At 48.9% G+C, this 26,495-nt stretch overlaps 1 protein-coding gene across 1 annotated transcript in view; it reads left to right on the forward strand.

The window, feature by feature from the left end:
- The window catches only part of Dst (dystonin), a 287,116-nt gene extending 260,983 nt beyond the window's left edge, over positions 1-26,133 (forward strand). Inside the window, exons 79-94 of the mRNA XM_013019154.1 lie at positions 1,783-1,952; positions 2,841-3,000; positions 5,985-6,179; positions 6,926-7,054; positions 9,838-9,981; positions 10,583-10,771; positions 11,627-11,756; positions 13,207-13,370; positions 14,442-14,604; positions 15,206-15,360; positions 15,512-15,586; positions 19,199-19,316; positions 21,898-22,097; positions 22,431-22,541; positions 24,756-24,879; positions 25,284-26,133. Coding sequence (XP_012874608.1) covers positions 1,783-1,952; positions 2,841-3,000; positions 5,985-6,179; positions 6,926-7,054; positions 9,838-9,981; positions 10,583-10,771; positions 11,627-11,756; positions 13,207-13,370; positions 14,442-14,604; positions 15,206-15,360; positions 15,512-15,586; positions 19,199-19,316; positions 21,898-22,097; positions 22,431-22,541; positions 24,756-24,879; positions 25,284-25,531 — 2,475 coding nt within the window. The 3' untranslated portion in view covers positions 25,532-26,133. The remainder of the gene's footprint in view (positions 1-1,782; positions 1,953-2,840; positions 3,001-5,984; positions 6,180-6,925; positions 7,055-9,837; positions 9,982-10,582; positions 10,772-11,626; positions 11,757-13,206; positions 13,371-14,441; positions 14,605-15,205; positions 15,361-15,511; positions 15,587-19,198; positions 19,317-21,897; positions 22,098-22,430; positions 22,542-24,755; positions 24,880-25,283) is intronic.
- The last annotated feature ends 362 nt before the right edge of the window (positions 26,134-26,495 follow it).

Genomic DNA, 26,495 nt, shown 5'->3' on the forward strand with positions numbered 1-26,495 from the left:
TGCTGAGGCCCTGCTCCTGGGGGATGCTGAGGTCCTGCTCCTGGGGGATGCTGAGGCCCTGCTCCTGGGGGATGCTGAGGCCCTGCTCCTGGGGGGGGATGCTGAGGCCCTGCTCCTGAGGGATGCTGAGGCCCTGCTCCTGGGGGGGATGCTGAGGCCCTGCTCCTGGGGGATGCTGAGGTCCTGCTCCTGGAGGGGGGATGCTGAGGCCCTGCTCCTGGGGGGGCGGATGCTGAGGCTCTTGGAGCCAAGCATCTGCCCATGAGCTGTCACATCCACTTGTAGAAACACAGAGACAGAAAACAGCCGCCCTGACCCACCTTCCCTTTGGACGGGAAATTGACAGCCCCTGTCTTAGAGCAGGAAGCTTTGTTTGGACTTGAATGTGGTGCTGTGAAAAAAATATGCCAAGAGCCCTGTGACGAGTCTCCCTCTTGTTCCAGATGCATCCTGGTTGTCGTGAACCCAGTGTCAAAAGGAATCTTTTTTTTTTTTAATCATTTGGGAACTTTGGTCTTTAAAAAGCTCTAATCTGTTTTGTTCTCAGCTATTATATGTGTTATGTATCTGTTGTATGAAAAGCTCTTGTCAATACTATGATTCTAAATGCAGCATTCTGTTCAGAATGGTGTGAAGAAATAATACAGACCGCAAATGGTAGATAGCCAGTGTGATTCTGTAACTGTGAGACTATTTCAAAATCTCTACGAGTTGTTGCCTCCTCGTAGAAAAACAACAGAAATAACTTAGTTGTATTATGACATTAAGGCATTGCTTTTAAACTAAATTTTAAACTGATGAGGTAATTGCACCCTTGAGATTACTTTGAAAAATGACAGAGCATCTTCCTGTCTGCTGTGGCTCTGAGTGACCTCGATTCTTCCTGCACAGCGGCTGCCTGCAAAGGTGACCTTTGCTTTTTCTCATCCTGAGGCAGTGTGCACCATAGCAGCCCTCTGTTCTTGTTTCTGCTCTTGTTTAATACTTCTAAGTGCCCACAGATGCTAACGAGAGACCTACAAAAGCAGGTCCCTGCCCTATACAGGTCTGATTGTTAGAAGGACAGTCTCCTCCCCACACATACAAAGGGAGACTGCACAGGTGCACAGGTCCTCATGATGCAGTGCATCAAAACATGGGGACCATAACAGCTGCTTTGCTGCCTGATCCTGGGACAGTCGACCTAGCAACTTGGGGTGTCCATGGTCTCTGCAACCAGGGAGGGAAGAAGCAGCCGCTTTCCATGTGTTGGGAGTGCAGTAAGCACTTGGGCTCTGCAACCAAGTGCAGAGAGAGAATTTCATGTATCACTATTGTGAGTCTTCAGAATGTTTGGTGATGAGTCTGTGTGACTAGTAACTCTGTCTGGGCCTGTGGTTACTCATAGACTGTTGAACACATCCCCCGGGTCCTCCCCACCCCAGAAAACACCTTGGCGTTTTCAGTGTTCTGGTATAACTATTGTAATTTTCCTGGTTTACATCTGCAGAGGTCTGGGGGCAAGGGGTGTCGCCGGGGGTAGAGCGTGGGTCCAGGATTCCTTAGGGTAGAAAGGGGACATGATTAAGTGATTCAGATACTGTGTTGCTTAGTAATTATTTTTGACAATAATAGGTACTCTCAGAATCAGTTTGCTTCTAAACAAAATTGAATCCCTCAGCTTGAAAGCGTGAAGATCTTCTGTGCTGTCCTGTCTGGTGTGATTCACTGACGGCTCCCTTGGTTAGGGATTCCCGTTTCTCAAGTAGAAACCTCTGTTGCTTTCTGGTTTCACCCCCGCAGGAGTTTCAGAAGTCCCTTGGTGCCAAGCACTCGGTCTATGATACCACCAACCGCACCGGACGCTCCCTGAAGGAGAAAACTTCCCTGGCTGATGACACCCTGAAACTGGACAACATGCTCAGTGAGCTCCGGGACAAGTGGGACACCATCTGTGGGAAATCCGTGGAGAGGTGCGTGGCTGCCGGCCTTCCGTAGATGGGGGGAGTGCTTCTGAGGAACCTCCTGGGGACCTTAACTACTGCCTTTGCCTGGGACGCCCCAGCCCTACCTCCCACCTCCCACCCTGCACCAGGAGCATTGCCCTGCGGCCGTTACATACTGTAAACCACGCATCTCCCAGCTCTGTCAGACGCCGCCCTGCGTGGCCCGCCCTTTCCCCAGTGCCTCTCATGTAGATCTTCTCATTTCTCTGCCCCTGACGGTTCCACTGTCAAAATCTTGCATCCTCTTTATAATGCCTGAAATTATTTTCACTTAGGACATTTTTACAAAACAAACAGAAAAATCTAGTGATGGCATACGTCAACCCCCCGTCTGACCCCATTTTGTAGAAATTGGGGTGAGTGACCAGGAAGAGATGTCCCGGGCAGATGGCGTTGACTTTGGGGATGCATGCATGAATCCACACACACTTACTTTCACAGAACCAGTGGCACACTAAACCCTGTCAGGACGGGGCGGGAGGCCTGGCCCAGCAGCAGAGCACCCCACAAGTGTGAAGCCCTGAGTTCACACCACAATGCCTACAGTCAAGTTTGAGTCTGATCACTTAAAACTGTTTCAAGTGAACTTTTGAGAAGCAGAAAAAAAAAACATTTTTTAAAATGAGGAAACTTGAAGAATCTATGATTTCCCAGGTTGGTACACCAATCTGGCCTGTAAATAGATTGTGTACATTCTATAGTAAAACAGAAAGCCTGAGACACTGAGCAGAGAAATGTGATGATGGCTAATATCAATGTATTGTTTTTATTCCACTCAGTGTACACAAACTTTAGTAAGCAGAGATTGAAGCTTTTCTGTGACCAAGACTCCTTTTTCTACTTTGTTCACTCCAGACAAAACAAGCTGGAAGAGGCGCTGCTGTTTTCTGGACAGTTCACAGACGCACTGCAGGCCCTCATTGATTGGCTGTACAGAGTGGAGCCCCAGCTGGCCGAGGACCAGCCTGTCCATGGAGACCTGGATTTAGTGATGAATCTGATGGATAATCACAAGGTAGTATCGTCTGGGACGTCTGTCTCGTCGTGTTGGTGGGTTATTCTGAATACAGAAGGCTCTGCAGGCTAGCGCAGGACACGGTGTGCTCCATCAGCATCTTCAGGGCTGGACTAAGTCTGCCTTCAGCAGAGCCAGGAGACCAAACCTGAACAAGGAGGGGAAATTGTTCAGTGTATCAGTGAGTTTCCTGGCTTGGGAAATGCCATAGCTATAACCTTTTGAGATCTTGAAATGAGATTTCTTTCCTTGGTGCTTTAAAACATGTTTCAAGAAAGTGTTACTGCCTTTATTTTCTAGACAATTAACATGATATGTCTTAAAACCAATGTGCAGTGGCCTTAGAACTAGGTTGTGTGTAAGAATATGAATCCAGGGGTATGAGCCCGGCTTGTTATTAGGTGCTCTTGTATTTGGAAACAATTTTAACCTTGACCCCTGACCCTTGAGCAATCTGTGAGTCAATAGCCTGGGCTATGAGGGACTTACTGTGTATTTATTGCAAGAAAAAAGGCTTTCCTCATTAAAGCATCATACAAATCAAAGATTTGCTGTGGTGTCCAGCACTAAGTGTGACGCCCTGGAGTAGGACCAGCCAATACCACGTGGCTTTACAGAGCATGTCCACAGCTAACAGCGCACCAGAGTTGACCATCTCTCCATCCTCTGCCTGAATGTGCTTCGTTCCTGTGACTTTTAGCCCCCCCGCCCCCCGCAATTGATTTCACTTGACAATATTTTCTTCATACTTTACTAGTTCTGCTTTTTTTCACCTACCTGGTCTTTTTTAAAAATATTTTTTAGGGGCTGGGAAGGTGGCTCAGTGGTAGAGCGCTTGCCTTGCATGCTCAAGACCCTGGGTTCGATTCCTCAGCACCACATAAGCAAACAGAAAAAAGCCGGAAGTGGCGCTGTGACTCAAGTGGTAGAGCGCTAGCCTTGAGCTGAAGAGCTGAGGGACAGCGCCCAGGCCCAGAGTTCAGGCCCCACGACCGGACCCAAAAAAATATATATATATATATATATTTTAAATTTTTTGTTGGCCATGGGGCTTGGACTGGGCCTATATGCTGTTCCTGAGCTCTTTTGCTCAAGGCAAGCACTCTACCACTTGAACCACAGAGCCACTTCTGGTTTCTGGTGATTAAGTGGAAATAAGAGTCTCACAGACTTTCTTGCCCTGGGATCCTCAGATCTTACCCTCCTGATTAGTTAGCAAGGATTACAGCCACCAGTGCCCACCTCTAGACTTTCTTAAATAGTTGGACTTTTGTACATTTCTTTCCTCCTTTCTCTTTTTGGCTGTGTTTACACTACAAAAAAAGTTAAGTGTTCTTCAACATTGGCAGAAAGTAAAATAAAGAACATTGACTAGGCCCGTATGAATTACTTTTTTTAAGTGCCTCGCCTTGCTTATAATGAAACAAATGTTTTTGTGCATGATGAATTCAAACTCTCCCATTTCCAGCTTTCAATGACTAATGAGCACTGAAATGTTACTCTTTACTTAGACACCATCTTTATAAGCTCACTGTCGAAATATTTACTGCCCCAGGCATTTGCCAGATTTTTTATATACTACAGCCATCAAGAATGAATTAATCCATGAGCATTAGTAATGATTGGAAGGCTGAAGAAGTATACAAACTACATTGGAAAGTATTCAGACTATTGGATGAGTCTAATCACAAATAGATAGACTGTAGATATTGTACCTCATGTGTGTGTGTGTGTGTGTGTGTGTGTGTGTGTGTGTGTGTGTCCGTCCCTGTCTGTGTGTTTATAGTCACGTCTCACTTAACAATGTTAGAATGAAATGAAAGAATTCACCACACCTTCAGTTAGTTTGGATGAGCTTACTTTTGTAATGCTTTCTTAAAAAGCAAAATAACTTTATTCTACATAGAAATTGGTTGTTTGAACATCTCATTTTACGTGTAGCATCTTGGAGCAGAAATGAACCCTGGGCTCCCTTCCAGGAAATCTGTGGCCAAAAGGGCTGAATTTAGCCCTTGGCCTTGGCACATCCCTGCTCATAAAATTTGTGCAGAGAGAACAGAGCCCCAAAGCTGTGACACTGAGATAACATATAGGGATTTGGTATTTGAAATCTGTGTTAAAATTCAAAATGAAGCTGGGTGTTGGTGGCTCACATCTGTAATCCTAGCTATTCAGGAAGTAGAGATCTGAGAATAATAGTTCAAAGCCAGCCAGGGTAAGAAAGTCAATTAAAATCTTATCTCCTATTAACCACCAAAAAGTCAGAACTGGAGCTGTGCCTCAAGTGGTATAGTACTGGCCTTGAGTGAAAAAGCTAAGGGACAGTGCCTAGGCCCTGAGTTCAAGCTCCAGAACTCTCCCCTCCACCCATTGCAGTGAGTTAACACCCAGGAATTTATGGAGACAAAAACATCCTCCAAAGAACAGTATTTCAGGTCAGCTTTGCTCCTCTGGGGCCCAGCATCTCCAGACAGACTCCATGTTGGTGCCAGGGACACGTGGCCAGCCCGCCACCTTCCTGGGCCTCTGGAGCCATGTGGCTGCAGTACTGGTGTGCCGCAGCAGCCACCTGAGAGGACTGAGAGACTGCAGGCAACAGAGGCATCAGGCACCCCGGCGTGTGTCCACGCGGCGTTGAATGAAGCATCAGGCGCCCCGGCGTGTGTCCATGTGGCATTGAGATGAAGGCTTGCCACCACGTTCAACTCCAGAGTGACATTTAAAAATAAGGAATTCCTCTTGGGAGTGTTACAGAATTGCACGGATTTGCACAAGACTGTTTGTTCCCCTGATGTTCAAGTGGGAGCCAAGGCACCCTGCCCCCTCCAAAGCATCTACCCAGAGGAGGGTCTTTAAACTACTATTTTTAGATGTGTGTGTGTGTGTGTGTGTGTGATGCTTTATAAATTTATATTTTGAACAGTACATTTTGCTGTTTTGGTTTTAGAGTGCCAAGTTTATTTTTCAAACTCTGGTCTTGTTAGGTCTTCCAGAAAGAGCTGGGGAAGAGAGCCAGCAGTGTGCAGGCGCTCAAGCGCTCAGCCCGGGAGCTGGTGGAAGGCAGTCGGGACGATGCATCGTGGGTCAAGGCACAGATGCAGGAGCTGGGCGCGCGCTGGGACTCGGTGTGCGCGCTGTCTGTCTCCAAGCAGACGCGCCTGGAGGCGGCCCTGCGCCAGGTGAGTCCTGCGAGTCGAGCTGCAGCCCCGCAGAGGGGCTCTGAGGCTCTGGCAGAAGTGTGGGGGTCCTTGGGTCTCCACCACTCCCCCAACCCCCTCAAGAAGCTAGGTGCCCCCAAGGAGGTTTGTGCTGAGACCCAGGTTGTTGAGTACATGAGACGTTTCCTTCTGCCTCTAAAATGCTGCCCCATCGCTTCAGTGTTGACTTGAGCCTTATGGAAACTCACATGGCACACACCCTAACACTTGGGGGTGATGGTGAGCGGCACAGCAGCTGGGTCACTGGCCGCCGCCCTAAAGGCGGAGTGTTGAGTGAAGACATTGGAAGTAAGCGTCAGCCTTTGAGTTATTTCGGTGACTTCCTATAAAAGTGAAGCCTTCTTGCCGAGAATACATATTTAATTCATCAGTTACCTGCTACATAAGTGAAGATAATGACTAAAAGCTGTAGCCTTCAAGTGAGCCTCTCACCGGCTCTGTGGGGTTTTGTAGACTAATTCACTTCATTAAGTCCTGGTTATCTCAACCAAAAGTGGGAATTATATTGGCTTCTGCTCACAAATTTATTTAAGGAAATGGTGCATGAGAAACACAAAGCATCATGTCATCTTAATAGGAGTAGCGTCCATCATTTAAATTTTCAGACTTTTAGTTATTGAAGAGAGAATCTGTTCCTGTGACTTTTACTAACAAGCATATTTGGGAATCTGTGTGTGTGTGTGTGTGTGTGTGTGCACGTACATTAGGCAGAAGAGTTCCACTCTGTGGTCCACGCGCTCCTGGAGTGGCTGGCCGAGGCCGAGCAGACCCTGCGCTTCCACGGCATTCTCCCAGATGATGAAGATGCTCTCCGGACTCTCATGGACCAGCACAAAGTGAGTGATCCCTGCAAATGCCACATGGAGGAAAGAGGTCTGCAGCTCCAACTATCAGATCGCACAGGCTTTTCCTCTGGTCCCACCTCTGATGCAGCTGAGGTTGTGTCCGTGCCATGGTCCCGTGGCCTTCTTGGGAAGATGGTAGTCTAGAATTAGTCAGGTTCATATCCAGGAAACACATCAATTTTTCTATAGCGTTGTTTGGCTTTTGACCAACATCATCCCATTTTGTTGCTCTTTTATGTGGATCTTGAAATGAGTAGTTTGGCCTTTAAAAAAATCATACCAGTAGAATTATAAATTAATAAATTCGATCTTTATAGGCAGCCCAAACAAGTAATTTAATAAAATTTAGAACAATGTTATTTCTAAGCCTTTGCCAGTTCTGCTTTTAATCAAGAACCTTTTTTTTTGCATTTTATTGATAGTCTATATTTTAAATCTACAGTATGACATCTTACATAGGAAAAAAGCTTCTTTCTAAAAGAACTATTATCAGACCGACTTTTTAAAATGACCTTTCAAGATCTTGTTTTGCATTAAACAAGTTTTTTTTAAGCAGGTGTAAAGCACTGTACAAAAACAAGGAAAATTGATACATTCTTAAATTTGACTACAGGGCTTCCTTACCAGGAGTTTTGTTGGATATATTTTGTAGAAGGGTGTTGTGTTCACGTTTAAATTGAAAGAAAATGAGAAACCAGATAAAGCAGACTTATTTTGTGCTCTGATTTTTAATCAAGAACCTTTTAAATCCCTTTCTAGAACTTCCTATAATATAAACTGAAAATGAGGATCCCATAGGAGATAGCGTAGATTTAACTTTCCAAGTTGAGAATCCAGCTGGTGAGTTTTCAAGCTCAGGCCTTTCTCCGGCAGTGTCTAGAACTTGGCAAAGCCCTTAAATTTGTTTCATCCACGCAGCTCTGAACAGATGTATCTCAACCTTTGACTTGAAAACTCAGGAGTTTACGGTGCCAGCACTCCATTTAATGTTGATGTCAGCATTCCTATTAACTTTAAAGAATCTTGTTAACACCACTGAATAACCTTGCCTTTCCAGGTCAGGATAGAAATGCATCATTTATTCTAAGCATGCATTACATCATCTATAGGGCGTCTTGTCTTAACACTTCCTTGTTGTTAACAGAAGTCATACAGGTCACAGAACATCATTTCTAGAACACAGTGCTACCTAAAGCTTTACATTTGAAGCTAGACAAGAAGAGTGTGTTAAATTTGCAGTACACTTTATTTTGGCTCAATATTTAAAATAGAGCTTTTGTTGTGGATTACTTGGGCTGGCCCTCGGCCTGCAGTGAGGTGCACTAGCACCCTAAGATTTAGCAGTAAGTGCCACCTGTGCCTCCTCGCAGGCTTGGGCAGGGGTAAGATGCCATCTTTGAACCTGGCGGACCTTCAGGTCTAGCAGACATGGGCAAGGGCTCTCTAACAAAGCTGCTTCACAGAAGCTGAAAGCAGAAAGCCAGTGTCTGCTGATGATAGGCTTTAAAAATGAATCAACACTCTCCAGTAGTATGAGTGCGGGCTGTGTCTGTGGCCCTGCTGCCCTTGGCAGTAGGCTGGGGTCTCTGTGGATGCGCCAAAATGATGAAGAGGTTTTAGGGGCAGAGGTAGGTCCTCGTTTTTAGGTCACGTGGAAGGTCTGTGTCTGTCTGCCGCACGTACAGCACTGGTGGTAACGGTGCAGGGATGTCTTGCAGTGGGTGACCCCACGACTGTGGGGCTAGCTCATTCTGGAGGCCTGCCAGCTCTCACAGGCTGCTTCACAGTTGCCAGCCTGGTGCCCTGACACTCCTTCCTGACTTCCCTCCTGACTGCTCCCACCCGACTGCTCCCCACTGTGTCCCTGGATACCTCCAAACGCATGCTCCTAGCCCAGTCTTCTCTCTTCTTTAGTCTTTTCCTGAACATATTTTGAATCTCTCCTGGTATATTCAGATGCCCAAATAGGCTTTTTGTGTAGTCTTATTTTGGTGTTCTGGGTTCAAATTCTGGGACTCACATTTGCCGGGCAGGCATTCTACCTCTTGAGTCACATCCCAGCCCTCTTTTCTGTTCGTTATTTTTTTGAATTGAGTCTGACAATCTTTACTCAGAGTTGGCTTAGATCACAGTCCTTCTGCTTATAGCCGCCCACATAGCTACAGTAGCAGGTATGTACTACCATACTTGGTTTGTTGAGATTAGGTCTCATGCCTTTTTCACCCTGGTTGCCTCAAACTGCAGTCATTTGGACCTCCACCTCTCAAGTAGCTGGGCTTGCAAGTATGTGCCACCATGCCTGGCTCTGGTTTCGTGCCTCTGAGATGAGAGGGTCTCCAGGGCTTCTTCCAAACTCCTGTGGGCCTAAGTAATCCTCCCCCGTCGCTTCCAGGTGCGGGACTTCAAGGGCATCGGATCTGGCTCTAACCACCTCATCATAGTCGTCAGACCTTTGTCCCCTCTACCAGCATTGTTGATAGAAGGACTGTCTCTCCACCTTCCATTGTAATACGGTTGCAGGGTTTCTACATTTTGGAGACCTGTTTTATATATTACATTTTAAAGCATGAGCTAAAACCCTGCACGTGCATTTTGACCTAGGTATTAAAAGGTGCTTTATTCTTCATTTCCCTGCCCCCCTTTTCCCAATTAGCGGATGACTTCTTACTGAATAAGCCAGTTGGAGATCTTGTTTGTTTAACAATGAGTGCTCCAAGTCCTGAGCTATGCTTTCTGTCAGTGCCAGCACTACCTAAGCCTGTTTTCTGCAATAGGAATTCATGAAGAAACTGGAAGAGAAACGAGCTGAGCTCGGCAAAGCCACCAGCATGGGCGACGCTGTCCTGGCCCTCTGCCACCCCGACTCCATCACCACCATCAAGCACTGGCTCACCATCATCCGGGCCAGGTTTGAGGAGGTGTGTGTGTCTCCAGGGAGCCCACAGGAGCAGGGGTGTTTGGGGAAATTCAGCTAGTGAGGCGCACACCCTGCGGATGTGGGAAATGAGGCTCTGCGGAAGACATGCTTTTTCAAACCCTCCTGGCTGCAGTCTCTGAAGTTCTTCAAAAGAGGGAGGCGTCGGCACTCTTCCCTGGGGACTTTCAGGGGTCTCTGGGCCACAGCCCACAGCCCTGGCCGGTGCATATGCGTGTGTGTGTGTGTGTGTGTGTGTGTGTGTGGCATAGTTGTGGAATTCACAGTGTGAATGAACTATTTAAGGTTGCAACTGCTCCACTTGGCACTGCGCTGTGTGGAGCAGGCACCCCCCATCCCTCAGAGCCGAGTGAGCTGAACACAGAGTGCCAGGGGAAGCCTTTACCCCAATAGTGACGGCCGTCCCGGACTGCCTTAGTCCTCATATGCCGGGTCTCCTGGCCAAAAACGGGACAGAGAAAAGCCAGAAGCACAGCCGGTCTATGCAGGCCAGCCATAATGTGCATTTTGCACTGTGTGTCTCGTGACAACACGCTTATGTCTACGTTGGAAGAAGTTCTCAGCACGTGGTGTTTCTGCTACAGGTGCTGGCCTGGGCAAAGCAGCACCAGCAGCGGCTGGCAGGCGCCCTGGCCGGGCTCATCGCTAAACAGGAGCTGCTAGAGGCGCTGCTGGCCTGGCTGCAGTGGGCCGAGACCACACTCAGTGACAAGGACAAAGAGATCGTCCCTCAGGAGATCGAGGAGGTGAAGGCACTCATCGCTGAGCACCAGGTAACGTGGCTTGCACCTAGCCTGAGTCCCATGGACTCTGACACTGTCTTCCTCAGAAGATGCTGAGTGGGTTTTCTTTCTTCCCTCTCCTCCCCCTCTTCTTCCTCCTTCTCTTCCTCCTCTTCCCCTTTCCTCCTCTCCCTCCTACACACTCCCCAACTCTGGTATCTGGAGTTCTAATTCTACAGCTTCCCTAAAGCTTGTCTCTTCCTTCTGTGGCCTTCAAGTCTCTTCCCTCCTTTGCTGTCTGTGAAGCTCAAGTCAGATGATGCAGTCTCACGTGAGCTCTTGGACTGCCTCATGCCTCCTAAATGAGCTCTCTAGTCCTTACGCCTCCATTCCAGCCTCAGCGCTCTATTGCATTCACACATGTACACACACTCACACTTGCACTCACACACACGTGTACGCACATGTGCACGCACACACACTGTCCTCAATCCCATGAATCCTTCTGGTCCTTGTTTCATTGTTTCATGTTCATTTCTCATGGGTCTTCCAAGATGACTGGACATCCAGATAGCACATGTATCCTATCTAAAAGGAAATGAATGAATGTCTTTCTCAGAAAAATGACTTCCCCATAAATCCTACTTGCTTTAAGCTCTAAAGCAAGTGGCATCACACACTGACCCGAGTGTGCTCACAAAAAGGAACATTCATGTGAGCCTCCTGGTGAAGCGGTTAGCACTGCCATGGTTAGAGTTTAATAAAGCGTCTGACAGGGTATTGATGTCTGGAGTGGTGTTGTGTCTCTGCCCAAGTCCTTCCCAATCAGTTACTGAAGTGGCAGCGTTTTCCACTGATCTGCTCTGGTCTGCCCTTAATTCATTGACACTAGTCTTCTCATTGTAGATGTTCATGGAAGAAATGACGAGAAAACAGCCTGATGTTGACAAAGTCACGAAGACGTACAAGCGGAGAGCAGCCGGACCTTCCTCCTTGCAGTCCCACATCCCTGTCTTGGAGAAGGGACGGGCAGCAAGTAAGCCAGATGTTGACACGGAGGCCATGGCCTTTGCCTTTTTCTTTTGGGTTACCATTAGTTGTTTGGGGCCATCAGTGGTGCTGCACAAGCACTCTAGCCAAAGCTTCCTCTCTGAAGGAATTCATAGGCTGAAGTGTACTATAGAAGCGCATGTGCAAATAAAGGAAATGCCCCGTCCACGATTCTGTATTTAATGCTGCTTGCTTGAAGTGGATCTTTCATATCAGATAGAAGAAACTGGAAAGTCACCCACCAAAGGCGCTTGCCTTCTTCTGTTGTGTGATAGTGTGAGTGCCGTGGCTCTGGTTCCCCTGACGACCAGGGTTCGCAGCCTGCATGCTCGTCGTTCTTCACTCTTGTTACTGTTTCTGAGGCAGTCTGTGCAACTAAGTAGCCTTAAAATAACAATCGTTAACTCCGAATAGCTTAAAGCACCATTGACTTTGTGCATTGTGTGTACTGCGCATTACATGTTGGCAGTACTTTCCACTTGAGGGACAGCCCCAGTCTTCTTGACTTTTTATTTGTTTTTCAGGGAGAGTCGCATGCTTTTCCCTTGCCCAGCCTCAGATCACAATCCTTTTAACCTCACCTCCTGGCCTGCTAGGATTACAGGCCTACAACACAGTGCCCAGCCCCATTTTGCGTATTTTTGGATAGTCTCTTTTTACATGGGTCACTGAGCTGTCGTAGTTTGTGTATTACCTGAGGTGAGAACACGAGAGCGAACCCTGTGTCCTCACCGCTCGCCAGCCCAGAAGCAGTTGCACAAGTTACTTCCGCTCTGCTAAGCCTCATTTCTCACTGGATGTAGTGAGAGCTAAGTGAGCTGGTGCTTTGTGTACTTGTCAGGCATTGGTTATGTGCTCAGAAGTTACTGGCTAGCCCCAGTCTGGACGTTACATCCTGAATCGCCTTACCATAGTACTTTTCTAGGCCATATTTAACCATTCAGTAAGATGAGGACAACTGTGCTTGAAGGTAAAAGAAACTTGTGAAAAAGGAGCCAGATGAGAGACAAAGTGTACTCCCTGGCATTGGTACAGGACACAGACCCGTGGAAAAGGTCCGGGATGGCCTCACAGCGTAGCTTGCTTGACTTGTCCCTGGCGCGTACCTGCTCTGAAGAAGGGAAGCTGGCTTTGCTGGAACTGATTCTCTCACTTGCTGGGGGATTTCCTTAGCATGCCTGTACCAAGAGGAGGCTCAGAGGGCACAACACAGTCCCTGAAATGCCTGCACTTTAAGCAGGAACATGTATTGAGTGAGCTGTCCATACACGCATGCCCTCTGCAGGTCTGTTTCTGTCCCTTGAACGCGCAGCCCGCGCGGGCCCTGTGCGCTCACCCAGCCCCTCCGTTAGACTTCCTGTTTGCATGATAATGACGCCTGCACATGCCACAGTGCCCGCAGCTTCACCATCCTGATCAGAGTTGTGTCTTAACAGGAAAACGCTTGGCCGCATCAAGCTTCTACCCCTCGGCATCGCAGACCCCGATCGAAACCAAGAATCCCCGAGTGAACTTGCTGGTGAGCAAGTGGCAGCAGGTCTGGCTCCTGGCCCTGGAACGGAGGAGGAAGCTCAACGATGCCCTGGACAGGCTAGAGGAGGTTTGTGTTCTCTGCCTCCACCCTCACGCAGCCACGCCCACCAGGGTTTACCTGCTCTCATATCAGCAGACGAGCCCTCAGCTGTGTTTGTCTCCTAACTGAAAGCTAAGAAGATAGACGTCACTATAGCATTAGAAGGCTATGTGAGATAAAGCTATGTGAGATTTGGATTTAGAGAATCAATAAAGTAAGACTTTTACTTTTTTTTTTTTCTTTTTGGTGGTTCCAGAGCTTGAACTCAGGATCTCGCGCTTCATAGGCAGGCTCTCTGCCACTTGAGTTGTGCCTTTTTTCCCCCTGATTATTTTTGAGATAGGCATTCCTGGTCTGCAGTCCTCCTGTTTTTTATTTTCCATTGTAAGTGGTTTAACAAGCCTGTACCACCATGCTTTTTCTGTTGAGATTGTTTCTCACAAACTTTGTCCAGATGGCCCTGGAAGCACAGAGCTCGCGATCGCAGCCTCCCCCGTGGCTGGGACGAGAGGCGCGCACCGCACCACACCACCACTGGTTAAAATGGACACGTTCACACTTTTGCCTCCTGATCATCCCCACTTCCTGCGTGATCTCAGATATGAGTCACCACACTCAGCTAAAATGTTTACATGTTAACTAACTCCTTAAAGAAGAAAAGGAAACAGAAACAATAGCCCTGTACCTGGCATGTGTCTATACCAACTGGCCAAGGTAACTGTATATGATTCAGATCTTTTAATAACATGCACTCTGACTGGAGATTTGGCATTCTGGAGTTTGGAATTGGGAATGCGTTGGACGTGTAGGCCAGTTAGGAGATGGCTCATAGGGGAGAGCGGGTGAGGCCCAGGCTCGTTAGAAGCTGGGCCTGGCCCTGGCCTTTTGTTGAACATAGGGCTGTTGCTGTGTCTTTGGGCCAGGCCACCTTTGTGACTTTGCTGCTGGGAGAGGTTTTCAGTTGTAGTTGAAAGGACTTGGTTCATGCAGAAGAGTCAGGGCCTGCCTGTGGAGTCCCACAGCAGCGATCATCGGATGGCGTGGAGTGCCATGCCAGCTTGGCACTAACCCACCACAATGCTCTGTGCCCTTTTTTAGCTGAGAGAATTTGCCAACTTTGATTTTGATATCTGGCGGAAAAAATACATGCGGTGGATGAACCACAAGAAATCTCGAGTGATGGATTTCTTCCGGAGAATCGACAAAGACCAGGATGGGAAGATCACGCGGCAGGAGTTCATTGATGGGATCCTCGCCTCAAGTAGGGCCTGTTTCAAAGAAAACAAGCGTAGTGTAAAGCTCTCCTGTTACTTGGAACGGGCTGGGAAGTCACTACCTCAACCAAACAGTGTGCTTGAGGACATTCCCACCTCTGGTCAGGTGCCTGCCCCAAGCTGTGTCCTCATCCGCCTAACAGAGGTGGTGATATGTGTTAGCTGGTGTATAGCAGGAAACAAACACCTGTCCCTTTATCTTCCTAATGTAAATTCCCACAGTAAGCCTCGGGAGCCCCGAGCCACCCTCTTGTTTGACTGTCCTGTCCGTTGGAGCACGATTTCTCTGACAGATGCTACTAGAAGTCCTTGATTTCCTATCAACTTTTCTTTAAATGGACTAGTTGTTGAGCCCTGTGGAGTTTTCAGCCTACGAAAGCCAGAATTTTCTTATACTCCACCCTAGAAATGAAAGATAAACTTGAATCATGTATATAGATGTTGATTTTTTAGGATGCAAATCCACTTTTCAGAGAAGAATTTTGACACTCTTGATCAGCCTGAGGGTGAATGCCTGGTCAGGAATACAAGGGTACGGGGAGCAGTCTGCCTACTTCCCAGTCCTTACTCCTCTTGTGCAAATTTTAGAATTCCCCACCAGCCGACTGGAGATGAGCGCAGTTGCAGACATCTTTGACCGTGATGGGGATGGGTACATTGACTACTACGAGTTCGTGGCTGCCCTGCACCCAAATAAAGATGCATACAAGCCCATCACAGACGCTGACAAAATCGAGGATGAGGTACTTGCTGCCCACGGTTCTTCAGCTCGACCCACATGTCTCACAGTTCCTGTCTTACTTAATTCCACATGGGTGGTTGTATCAAAGCTGTGAGGTACCACTGCAGAAGGCAAATATTACAGTAAACATTTCCCCATTGATTTTTTTTCAGGTCACGAGGCAGGTGGCTAAGTGTAAGTGTGCAAAACGATTTCAAGTTGAACAGATTGGGGACAACAAGTACAGGGTAAGCTTTCAAAATGACCTTGTTCCTTTCAAGGCTGTGCGCTGACATTTACATACAGTTTCATCTGGGTTGTTTTCCAAGAATCCTAATGTTTTTACCTCATTTCGAAATGTAATGGGCTGTGAGGCTCCAGCTTATATGGGGAGGCAGCTTAGGTCTTGTGTATTAGAACATAGCTTGGATGCTTGCCACTTGCAGCAACTGTTGAGAGAAACGTTCACAGCAAAGCCCACACATCTCGCATGCATCCAGTCACCTTGCACTTTGTTGTGATGAGAGGTAGGTCTTGATTTGAACAGCAGAGCTGCTCCAAACCAAAACCACGCCATTAAGATGTGTGGGCTCTTCCTCTCACAGAGGAGGCAGAGAGGCAGTATTTCCCACTCGGGCAGTCACTCTTTGCTTTTCTTCAACACCTGAATTAATGGGGTCCACCTTCAAAACAAGAAAGACTAGGAATTTGACTTTTTTCTACTTTTAATGCTAAAAATATTTCTGCATATTTTAACTTGGGTTTGAAATCCTAAGATTTTATAACACGTGCACATAAACTCTTTGGAAAATTATTGAAGGACTTGATTATTACACATGCCTAATATAGATTCTCATCTGAAGCCCAGCATGTATGTGTGTGTGCACGTGTGTGTGTGTGTGTGTGTGTGTGTGTGTGTGCGTGCTCAGCTGTGTCAAACACTTCCTCATGAACTAATTATGTCTTTCTTCAATTTTTCATTTTTTTATCAGTTCTTCCTGGGAAATCAGGTATAAACTGGTGGATTGTATTCTCAAGTTCCTATGTTTTTTTAAACTTTAGCTCATAGTCATTAAAGCTTGCCAAGGCCAATCTCCCCAGGCTGCTGCTCGCTGCTCACTGTTGGTTGCTGTGGTGTTTCTGTAATTGCTCCAGGGTCCTGAATCCAGGACTCCTCTGCTTTGTGCCTCTGGCGAGGAGATTACTTTTATGGGAACCAGACAATCCATAGCACTTAGCTGGCTACAATGAAATAGTGCAGTGTTTGATGACATTATGAGCATCTGTTTTGTGCAGAGATCATTGATTCTCCACACAGCTCTGTGTCTGTTTAGGACATACGGCACATGGTAGCTGACCAGGGTCACGTAGCTCAGGAACGTGGGAGAAGAGTGCTGCAGAGTCTTGTGACAGTGGGGGCTCTGGACCGGGCCTGGGCTCTGAGCCGCCAGCCTGGGCTTTTCATCTGTGCAGTGGCAGTGCCACCTCGGTGTCATTCCTTTTGAGGAAAGGGACTGCACACAGTGTGTACAAAATCTTCTACAGTTGTTGCCGAATATCTATTTTGGTGCTTATGTCCATGTGGGCTGCTGGTGGCACTGCAGCCTGGTCAGAATTTTAAAAGTAAAACACAAAATTATATGCCGATTTCACCATATCCAAGGAGAAGATTTTTGACTGTAATCTTTTATTAGAAGCTTATATACATAGAGAAAGAGAGATAGATATAGATAGAAATATACACATGCACACATAGGATTTGTTATTTTTCTGCCACTGCAGTTTAGCTGTTATTACATCTTAAGTTTCAAATTCTCCATTTTCTTGCAAGCAAATGATGTATTTAAAATAGAAATAGTCCATTACCTTGAATGATTTTTTCCCCAAGAAATTCATGGAGCCCAGTGGAGTGATACGATCCCTGCATTCGGTGTATAAGGATCAGATTGATCAAATCCCGTTAGTTACAACACTACAATAAAGGGTTGCTCTTCTTGTTATTTTTGTAGTGAGCAAATAAATGGCATCTTCCTCAGTCTGGAATTGTATTGAGAATAACAGAAATGCCTCCAAAGAGCGCATTTACTGAGAAGTCAAAGAACAGCATTTAACCTGTATGCTCTCATTTCAGTTTGGCTGTTAGAAAAACTAGAGACTTTCTAAAGTCAGTGTTGTCTGGAGAATTTATTTCTAAAATGACATTTAAAATTATTCATATTTAGCAGAATTATTAAATAGATCTGTAAGACAGCTTTGGTTATTTCCTTAAAACTTTTAATTTTAGACCTAATTATCTGTCCAGTTATCTGGTTCCTTAAGAGTAATTTTCTTTCAGCCCCTTCCTTTCCCATTGCTTACTAGCAGCACCAAATTTTTTTCTAATAAAACCAAGTTACATTTTGGTTTTTGAATCTACATCTGAAGAATGGTCCCACTTATTGGCACTTAGGTCCATCTTTAAAAAACAAGCTTATATGCTGGGTGCTGGTAGCTCACGCCTGTAATCCTAGCTACTTAGGAGGCTGAGATCTGAGGATCTCAGTTCAAAGCCAGCCCAGGCATGAAAGTCCGTGAAACTCTTATCTCCAATAACCCACCAGAAAACTGGAAGTGGCGCTGTAGCTCAGTGGTAGAGCGCTCACCTTGAGCTGAAGAGCTGAGGGACAGCGCTCAGGCCCACAGTTCAAGCCCCATAACCGACAAAAAAAAAAAAAAAAGCAAGCTTATAAATAGAGGCTCCCAGAGGTGTTTTTCTACAACCTGCAGCCTCCTGTCCATTTTACTTACATCTCCCATGGCCCAGGGCTAAAGCTTTCTGAAAAGTAACCAAGTGACTCTTCTGAAAGTATTTATCTCACTATGGCAAGCCAGACAAACAACCAGAAGCACAATTCTGTTTTCCCTAATTTATAAAGGAAGTCATTTGTGTTGATTACCTGGTCCTTTTGCTCTTTTATTGGCTAGGTTAGCAACTATGAAATTAGTTTGATGGCTTTCTGAAGTTAGACAAAAGCCTATTAGAACTGATTTCAGGGTATAAAGTCAATTCTCCTGGGCTTTCAACAAGCCTCGTACCAGAACTACCTGTAGATTCCACTGCGTCCACTCAGGACTTGTGAAATCCGGGGCTCATCCAATGACTGGAAGCTTCTGCAGGGTGAGAGGGCACCCTGCCATCATGGATACACTGCTCTGGGAAGCTGAGCTCGGTCTGAAAGCTGTCTCCTTAGCAATCTGCCCACAGCAGCTGCAGTATCATCTGAAATATCTGAAAGCCAGCCTTCTACCAACTGGGCTACCAGACTTTAGGGATGCAGAAATCTTAGTCATGTGTGAAAGTGATTTTTGTTTCATAAGTCAAACCTTTCTTGCGGAAAACAAAATGAGCTCACTAAGATTTCTCTCACAGATATAAGAGGAAAATAGTGTTCATGTAAGTGGACCAGGAATCACTAAATTTTCCCTGGAGTCATCTTCCTGTGTAAAAGCTCTGGTCAGGTGGCCAAGGCTTCATGGCTGTGTATGATTTGTAAAAGCGTTTTTAATCACTGCCTTGCTCTGGTTGTTTCCATTGCGAGAAAGAAAAAAATCCTTTTTAGGACAAAGCCTCATTACTACAACTTGACAATAACCTTTGTGATCATTTTTTTCCCAAACTGTTTCCTTTGGGCTAAATCAGCATGGGGCCGCCTAACGCAGTCCATCTCAAAGCCCTTCCTGAGATTGCACTAATGCTGTGGGCTAAGCAAGGCCTCCAAGGGCGGTTCAAGCTCCTGCCGACTCCACCCCCCCCCCCCCCGGCTGGGCGTTCGGGTGAGCATGGCAGCCTCCCTCTCTCTCTCTCCCTCCCTCCACTGCAGTTTGGAGATTCCCAGCAGCTGCGACTGGTGCGGATCCTGCGGAGCACCGTGATGGTTCGTGTTGGAGGCGGGTGGATGGCGCTGGACGAGTTCTTGGTGAAAAATGACCCTTGCCGGGGTAAGGATCGGGCAGGGCAGCCTGGGGACCAAGAACGCCCTGTGGGTCTTCTGTTCTTCAGCCTCACAGACACACCGGGCCAACGGGCATTCACTCTAAAAGTGAGGGAGCCTGACCCTGTGGTCTGCCAGGCTCGAGTTCCCAGAGAGCTGCGCAGTCAGGCAGAGCAAGCTCTGCTCGCGTTGAAATGCCCTCCGCGCCGCGCTCTAGCTCAGTGGCAGAGTGCCTGCCTGGCAAGCGCGACGTCCTGGCTTCCGTCCCCAGAGCCCACAAAACACACAGATGCCGTCACATCACTGCCAGGGTAAATTTGAGGAAGGAATTAAACTCAGTTTTTACTTTTGAAACCCTCCTGTCCGTAGTGTTCCAAACGAGCCCTTTACTCACCAGGAAAAGGTAGTGGCAAGTAGCAAGGAAGGAGGAAAGAAGATGGAGGGCAGGAAGATGGGAAAGGCTGGAGAGAAGGCTTTCCTGCTCTGGGACCCCGCATCAGGTCACCGAGTGCTCGATTGGTTTTCATGATGAAAGAGCATTTGATTGCAATTGGTTTTCATCATGAGAGCATTTGAAAGCAGTTTCTAACTAGGAACCTCTCCTCAGGAGGCGCTTCATTTTTGTCTCACTTTAAAAAACCAAAATGATGGATTTCCTCCCATCATCAGGGCTCAGCACATGGTGAGCTACCCAGGGGAGCCCGGGGCCAGCTCTGGACATCGGGACCCACAGTGTGTCAGATGAGCAGGCCCGGCTGCCCCAGCCCTCCACAGCTGAGGACAGACCTCAAAGAGAAGTAAAGTAGTAGGATCACATGCTCCCGTTCTAGTGGCCTTGTATCACTTATGGGTGGTGATAGGTGCCGTTAGACAATGTCACTGTCATGTAGACAAAGTGTGCTTACACAAACCTGCTACACCCCAGTCCACATGAAAAGTATGCTGGTGGGTGGATGGACAGACAGATAGATAGCCATGTGTATATAATCTCCTGGGCCTACAATGAATATTCAGTAATACCACAGAAAAGTACACAGGAGACTCTTGCAGCTAACCCAAGACCTAGGAGGCTGCCGCTGGCTGGGGAGGGCAGGAGGCTCTGCAGTGCTCGTTTTGTAGAAGTAGGAGCGCATTGATCCTGAAAAGCAATGAAGATGTAGTATGGCCAGTGCGTAAATGACGCTGCCTTTGTCCTTCTGCGTCCCAAGATGGGCGGGGGCGGGCCCCTGTCCTGAGTGGACAGGGGCCACCCCTGCACCTAGGCAGTAGTGCGCCCACGGTGCGTGTCTGGGGCGTCTGCACTCTGTGGGTCAGGCTTTGAGGATGGCTTTCCTGATTCCTCTGAAACTCCAGCTAAAGGCGGGGTCTGAGCTCCGTCTGTGTATTCAACTGCTGACTTTGTTTCTTCCTCTGCTGACTGTGTTCTTGAATGTGACTGCTGTCCTGTGTCATTTCTTCTAGTTCACCATCATGGGAGTAAAATGTTACGTTCGGAATCAAACTCTTCAATTACTACCACTCAGCCTGCTATAGGTTGGCAAGCTCTACCTCTGCCCCGCTCTCCTCTCTCCCCCGGACATTCTCGCTTTATCGTTTGTGTGACTTATTACGCCTCATTCATTGTGTATGGCTTAACTCCTGTCCCGCTGAGCTGGTGCTTCCACACCTGTGTTCGGAAAGCCCGACACACGTCCCGTGCACTGGCTGTGGGAGTGTCTAAGTGATCCAGCACGTGTGCACACGTTGCTCATCAGGTTCTCGTGGCGTGTTTTCGAGTGCACATGTGTGTGTGTGTGTGTGTGCACGGGCTGCACCACTGACAGCACATGAGCCCTGGGGTCTGGCGATGGTGATTGCATGCTGACAAAATGGTGTCTCAAGGCATAAAATTAAAAGACTAACTGCCTCCTTTCCTTGAAAAATCGGGAAGTTTCCGTGTGTCTCCATGACTAATGAGCCATTTCTCCTTCTGTTTAATTCTACTGTTGAACTAATCCCAGTGTTCTGTCTGATGCCCCTGCCCCCAGCCTCCAGGGTACATGCCAAAGACACCGCCCCCCCCAGCCTCCAGGGTACACGTTAAAGACACTGCCATCCCCCAGCCCCCAGGGTACATGCCAAAGACACCACCTGTCCCCTCCAGCCTCCAGAGAACACGCCAAAGACACCTCCTGTCCCCTCCAGCCTCTAGGGTACACGCCAAAGACACCGCCTGCCCCTGGCTGTTGTGGCTTAGAGTGGTGGAGGCGGTGGCATCCGTGCTGGCATGAGCGCTCCATCGTCATGCTGACTTTCTTTGCAGTGGTATTCTTGCTGGCGTCTAGTATTAGAATGAGCACTCCCGTCCCCTGCCCCCAGGCACAGTGTGGCACCAGAGAATGCATTGTGCAGGGATGCATTGGACTGTTCGGTGTGCTCCGGTGGAGTTAGCATGGCAAAAGGTGTTCTTGAACTCCCCAGTGTGATCTCTGATGCCAGGTGATGGGTCTCTCCATAAAGACTGAGCCCCTCTTTTTCTTCTTTGTGTGTGTGCGTGCGCATGTGTGTGTGTGTGTGTGTGTGTGTGTGTGTGCATATGTGTGTTCTAGCTAAAGGAAGGACCAACATGGAGCTGCGTGAGAAGTTCATCCTGGCAGACGGCGCCAGCCAGGGCATGGCCGCGTTCCGCCCTCGGGGGCGCAGGTCGCGGCCTTCGTCGCGGGGAGCCTCCCCCAACAGATCCACGTCGGTGTCCAGCCAGGCCGGGCAGGCAGCTTCCCCGCCAGCCCCCGCCACGAGCACGCCCAAGGTAGGGCTCCACGACAGACTCTCCTCGCCCGCGCCCCTGCGGGGCTGCTCAGGGTCCGCAGGCCTGCCTCTTCTCACGAGGTTTCCTTGTGTGCATGCTTTTGCCTCGTGACTCTACTGAGTGTCCCCGCCAGAACTCTGTTATCTTTCATATTCATTTTTTTTTAAACTCCATTTATTATTTTGCGTGTATGAGTTGTCATCGGACCTTCATACTCATTTTTAATGGTTATTATTCAGCCTGTGAAGTGGGACTCTGCTATGATTGTCTCTTGCTGTGGCTTTGGTTCTGACCTGCTCTCCTTTACATTTGATTTGCCATTGTTCCATGCAGATTCTCCATCCTTTAACACGCAATTATGGTAAACCATGGTTGACAAACAGCAAAATGTCAACTCCTTGTAAGCCAGCAGAGTGCTCAGACTTTGCCGTGTCATCTGCAGAGGTATCGTAAGGCCTGGACCCAGTCCTAACCTAAGTCCTCTCTGACTGAAAATAACACCCACTAACCCAGCCTCTCCACCGCCTTCCTCCACTCACCTCTGATAACCTTGAGTCTTTCTGTGGATGTCTATGGAATGGTTACCAACCAAGAAGCTCTTAGGGAGACACGAGCAAGGGGTTCCTGTGAGGCACACTGCTCCCTGATGCAGCCATACCTAATGGCTCTACACCTTTATTTTGGGTTCCCACTCATTCTTGTTTCTGCTTCTAGTTCTTAGAAGAACAAAGTACGGGAGATAATATCCCATCTCTATAGGAAGTTTTCTCTACAGCTAGAGGAATACTGTGCTAGCAGAAGGAATCTGGGCACTACCTCTATGTGGGTGTGGCAGGCAGGCGGATTCACCTGCAGGAGCTTCATCTAAATTGTGAGCTTTTGAGCGAGAGTTCCTGTGGGCCTGGTGCTCCTGAGTGTGTGCCTCCTTCGCCTCTGCCCACAGCCTGTGGCGTAACACAGCCACTGGATTCCCAGCAGAGAGCAGAGAGGGTGTGGAGCTGTGCAGAGTGGTGGGCTTGAGTACCTGGTATGTGTGAGTGTGCTGGCAGGCGGCAGGGTGCAGGGCACACCCTTCCAAAGCACCGTGCCTGCAACTGACTCCTCACAGTAGGAAGAGGAGACCGAGAAAGCTCCTCACCCCAAACCCTTGACTTTCAGCCAAGTGAGGAACATGCGTACCACAGAAATGCCTGCAAGGGACCGTGGCTCCGCTGCAGCAAAAAAGTCGAGACCAGTTTCAGGAACCTCAAGTGACTTGTTCACATCCATTTTAAATGCACAGGGCTAAGCCAGGCATGGCGGTGCCCACCTCTGATCTCAGCTGTGCAGAAACCATGGCAAAAAATTCAAGGCCCCATCTGAAAACTAATTATAGAGAGCAAAAGGGGCTGGAGGCATGGCTCAGAAGGCAAGGCATGTGCCTGGCGAGCACACAGAAGGGTATGTGCATATGTGTATGCGCACATGTGTGTGCATATGCACCACATACACATATTTATGACAGACTGTCGTAAAACTGGCAACTCCCCCATCCTACCGGGACTCATGCATAACTAGGTTTTGTTCTGAGTAACCTCATATAGTGAAAGTCACGCAAACGTGACAGCATCTGCTTGTATGGAAGGGTCTGTGGCTGGTGAGGCGTGGAGGGCTTGGACGTCCTAGGGGGGATTTCCTGAGTTCCAGCCCCTCCCTGGCTCCCCGCAGACTGCTGACAGTGTCAAGCCCGGGTTTAGCACTCAGCGCTGCGAGGCGGGCGGTCAGTCCCTTCCTGGGAAGTGTGTAAAACAGATAATGCACAGGGGAGGGAGAGGAAGCGCTGGGGTTGTGTGTGCATAAGCGGTCCAGAACACTTGGAGCGCTCGGCGTGTAAACCCCGCGCTCCTGTGCGTGTGTACAGCATGCAGGTGGGTGGACGATAGGAAGGGTCCAGTCGTGTGGACGCCAGTGGGTGTTTGCCGTGTCTCACACGTGCACTTGACCTGTCATAAGGGGAAATGTGCTTGTTTTCTTCAACATCATTGGCTGTAGTGAAGAATATGACTTCATGCATTTACTTTTTCACTTTGGTGGAATTTCCAAAACGTTGTCTGGAAAAGCAGTGACTTCACAATTTGCCGTCACTGTAAACGTTTTCCGTCAGAAGTGTTGCCTGTGGATCTTACATGAAAAGGCCATCCCAGATGACAGAGCCCGCGGGATGTGGCTAGGTGGTGGAGAGGCCCTGGGTCCGGCCCCTGCACCATTTCCAAACAAGCCAACAGTAAAAAGCGACGGGGTGCGGAGGCAGCGCGCACGCGTGGCCTCGGCCCGGCCTTCGCGTTGGGCTCGCTCACACGCAGAGTCCCAGTCAGCCTGTGTCTGTCTGTCTGGCTCTGCCTCCTGTGCAGGACGCCTGGCCTTGGGCACTGAGTCCCTCGCTCCCTGGTGCTGGCTGTCACCTGGAGATACTAATGCCCTTTCTGTTTTCCTCCCCATAACTTGGGGGGCGGCGGTGGTGAACCTCCATTTGTGTTTGCTCTTCAGCCTTGAATCCCACTTGCTTTCCGTTTCCTCGGGGCTCTGGGGTGAGGTACTGGGGAGGAGGCTGGGGAGCGCGCCCCTCCTGCCCCCCCACCCCTGCCGCAGCATCTGACGCGTGTCCTCGCTGTCACACAGGGCACCCCCATCCAGGGCAGCAAGCTGCGCCTGCCCGGGTACCTGTCAGGGAAGGGCTTCCACTCCGGGGACGACAGCGGCCTCCTCACCACCGCAGCCGCCAGGGTCCGGACGCAGTTTGCCGGTGAGTGTGGGGCCTTGGCAGTGGCGCTTGCAGCCCCGGTGGGTGTGGAGACTGCAGGCGTCCCCCCAGGGTGACAAGGCCAGCCCCAGCCCACCAGGAGGGGCATTCAGTGAGCTGCCAGACAGGTGACCACGACACCCTGCAGACAGGGCCGAGGAGAGCGGTCATAGGACAGGCCTGCAGCGCCCCACCCCACCCCTGCAGGCCTCTTCGGCCTTCTCCCAGCCCAGGAACCACCTGGCCCGGGCTGGGCCTTCCACGGGGTATGAGGCTCACGGCAGGGGCGGAGGGCGCTACGATGCAGTTCTCCCGATGCTATTGGTGTTGTGGGACACTTGCTGGGATGTCCCAGAGCGAGCTGCAGGTGGGTGAATAGCCACAGGACTCCTGCCTTCTCTTGACAGAGTCCAAGAAGACCCCCAGCCGGCCCGGCAGCCGCGCGGAAAGCAGAGCCGGAAGCAGGGCCGGCAGCCGCCGCGGCAGTGACGCCTCCGACTTTGACATTTCCGAGATCCAGTCCGCGTGCTCAGAGGCAGAGGCCACCCCCCCCACGCCCAGGCCTACGCCACGCGCCGGCCCCCGGCCCTCCAAGATCCCCACGCCCCAGAGGCGGCCGCCCGCCAGCAGACCGGACAAGGCCTCCAAGAGATAGTGCAGCCAGCCCCACCCCCAGCAATGATCACCGGAGTGTGAATGATGTAAAGTAGGGCGTAGAGATTACTGTGACATACTGCAAGAGGAGAGTTTAAAGTTCTGCAGACGGCCTTATTTGTGTATCTGTCTTTTTATTTGGTCTGCATCCCTCGTGGTCAGACGCACTGGGGTTCAAGTCACATCCTGTGTGACAGGAAGGGTGCGTGGAGCGGGCCACCCGCACAGCAGGTAAGTCTCGGCCTCCCCGACAGCCGCGACGCTGCGCCACGCTGCTCCGCAGGAAAGATACCTCAGGATGATTCCTCGTTTCTCTTGGAAATGCCAAAGTGTGGACAGAAAGACAACCAGGGATATCTTTTGAGATGACTTCAGTGTCGATCACGACACGTGCGCACTCGTGCCCGGCCGGCTGCCCATGTCCGTGCGGGCCCTGCCCTCCACCTCTGAAGCTATGCACAGCTCTCGTGTGCACGCGCGTGGCCGCGAGGTTGCTCTCGCTTGAATGGACAGTAGCACCTGGATCATGGAACTCACCTTGTAGTGAAGCAGTTTTGCTTGCAGAAAAACAAAAAGCTATGAAATAAAACATGTCCCTAACTACATTGCTATGGAATTAATTTTTCCCCCTGGGAAAATTGGTGTATTTTTTTATGAGCAGTATCAATTTGGAGAGACCAAAAGATACTTTAAAAATGGGTTTATTTTGATTTCTCATCTAAAATAATCATGTTCTGGTATTATATCTACCTATATTTAATAAATATATACATTTTAATTTATTATGTATACTCACATCCTATAGAAAGGTATCAGTATGCATTAATAAACATAGTCACTTGAACACGTGGCACAGCTGGTCATTTCGAGCGAGTGTGTCCATTGAGCTAACTCGTGGCAGGTCAGGCATCACATAGCTGGGCGTGGTGGCTCCGCCTGTAATACCAGCCGTCTGGGAGGCAGGG

The sequence above is a fragment of the Dipodomys ordii genome, unplaced genomic scaffold (assembly GCF_000151885.1).
Source record: "Dipodomys ordii isolate 6190 unplaced genomic scaffold, Dord_2.0 Scaffold44, whole genome shotgun sequence".
Taxonomy (NCBI): domain Eukaryota; kingdom Metazoa; phylum Chordata; class Mammalia; order Rodentia; family Heteromyidae; genus Dipodomys; species Dipodomys ordii.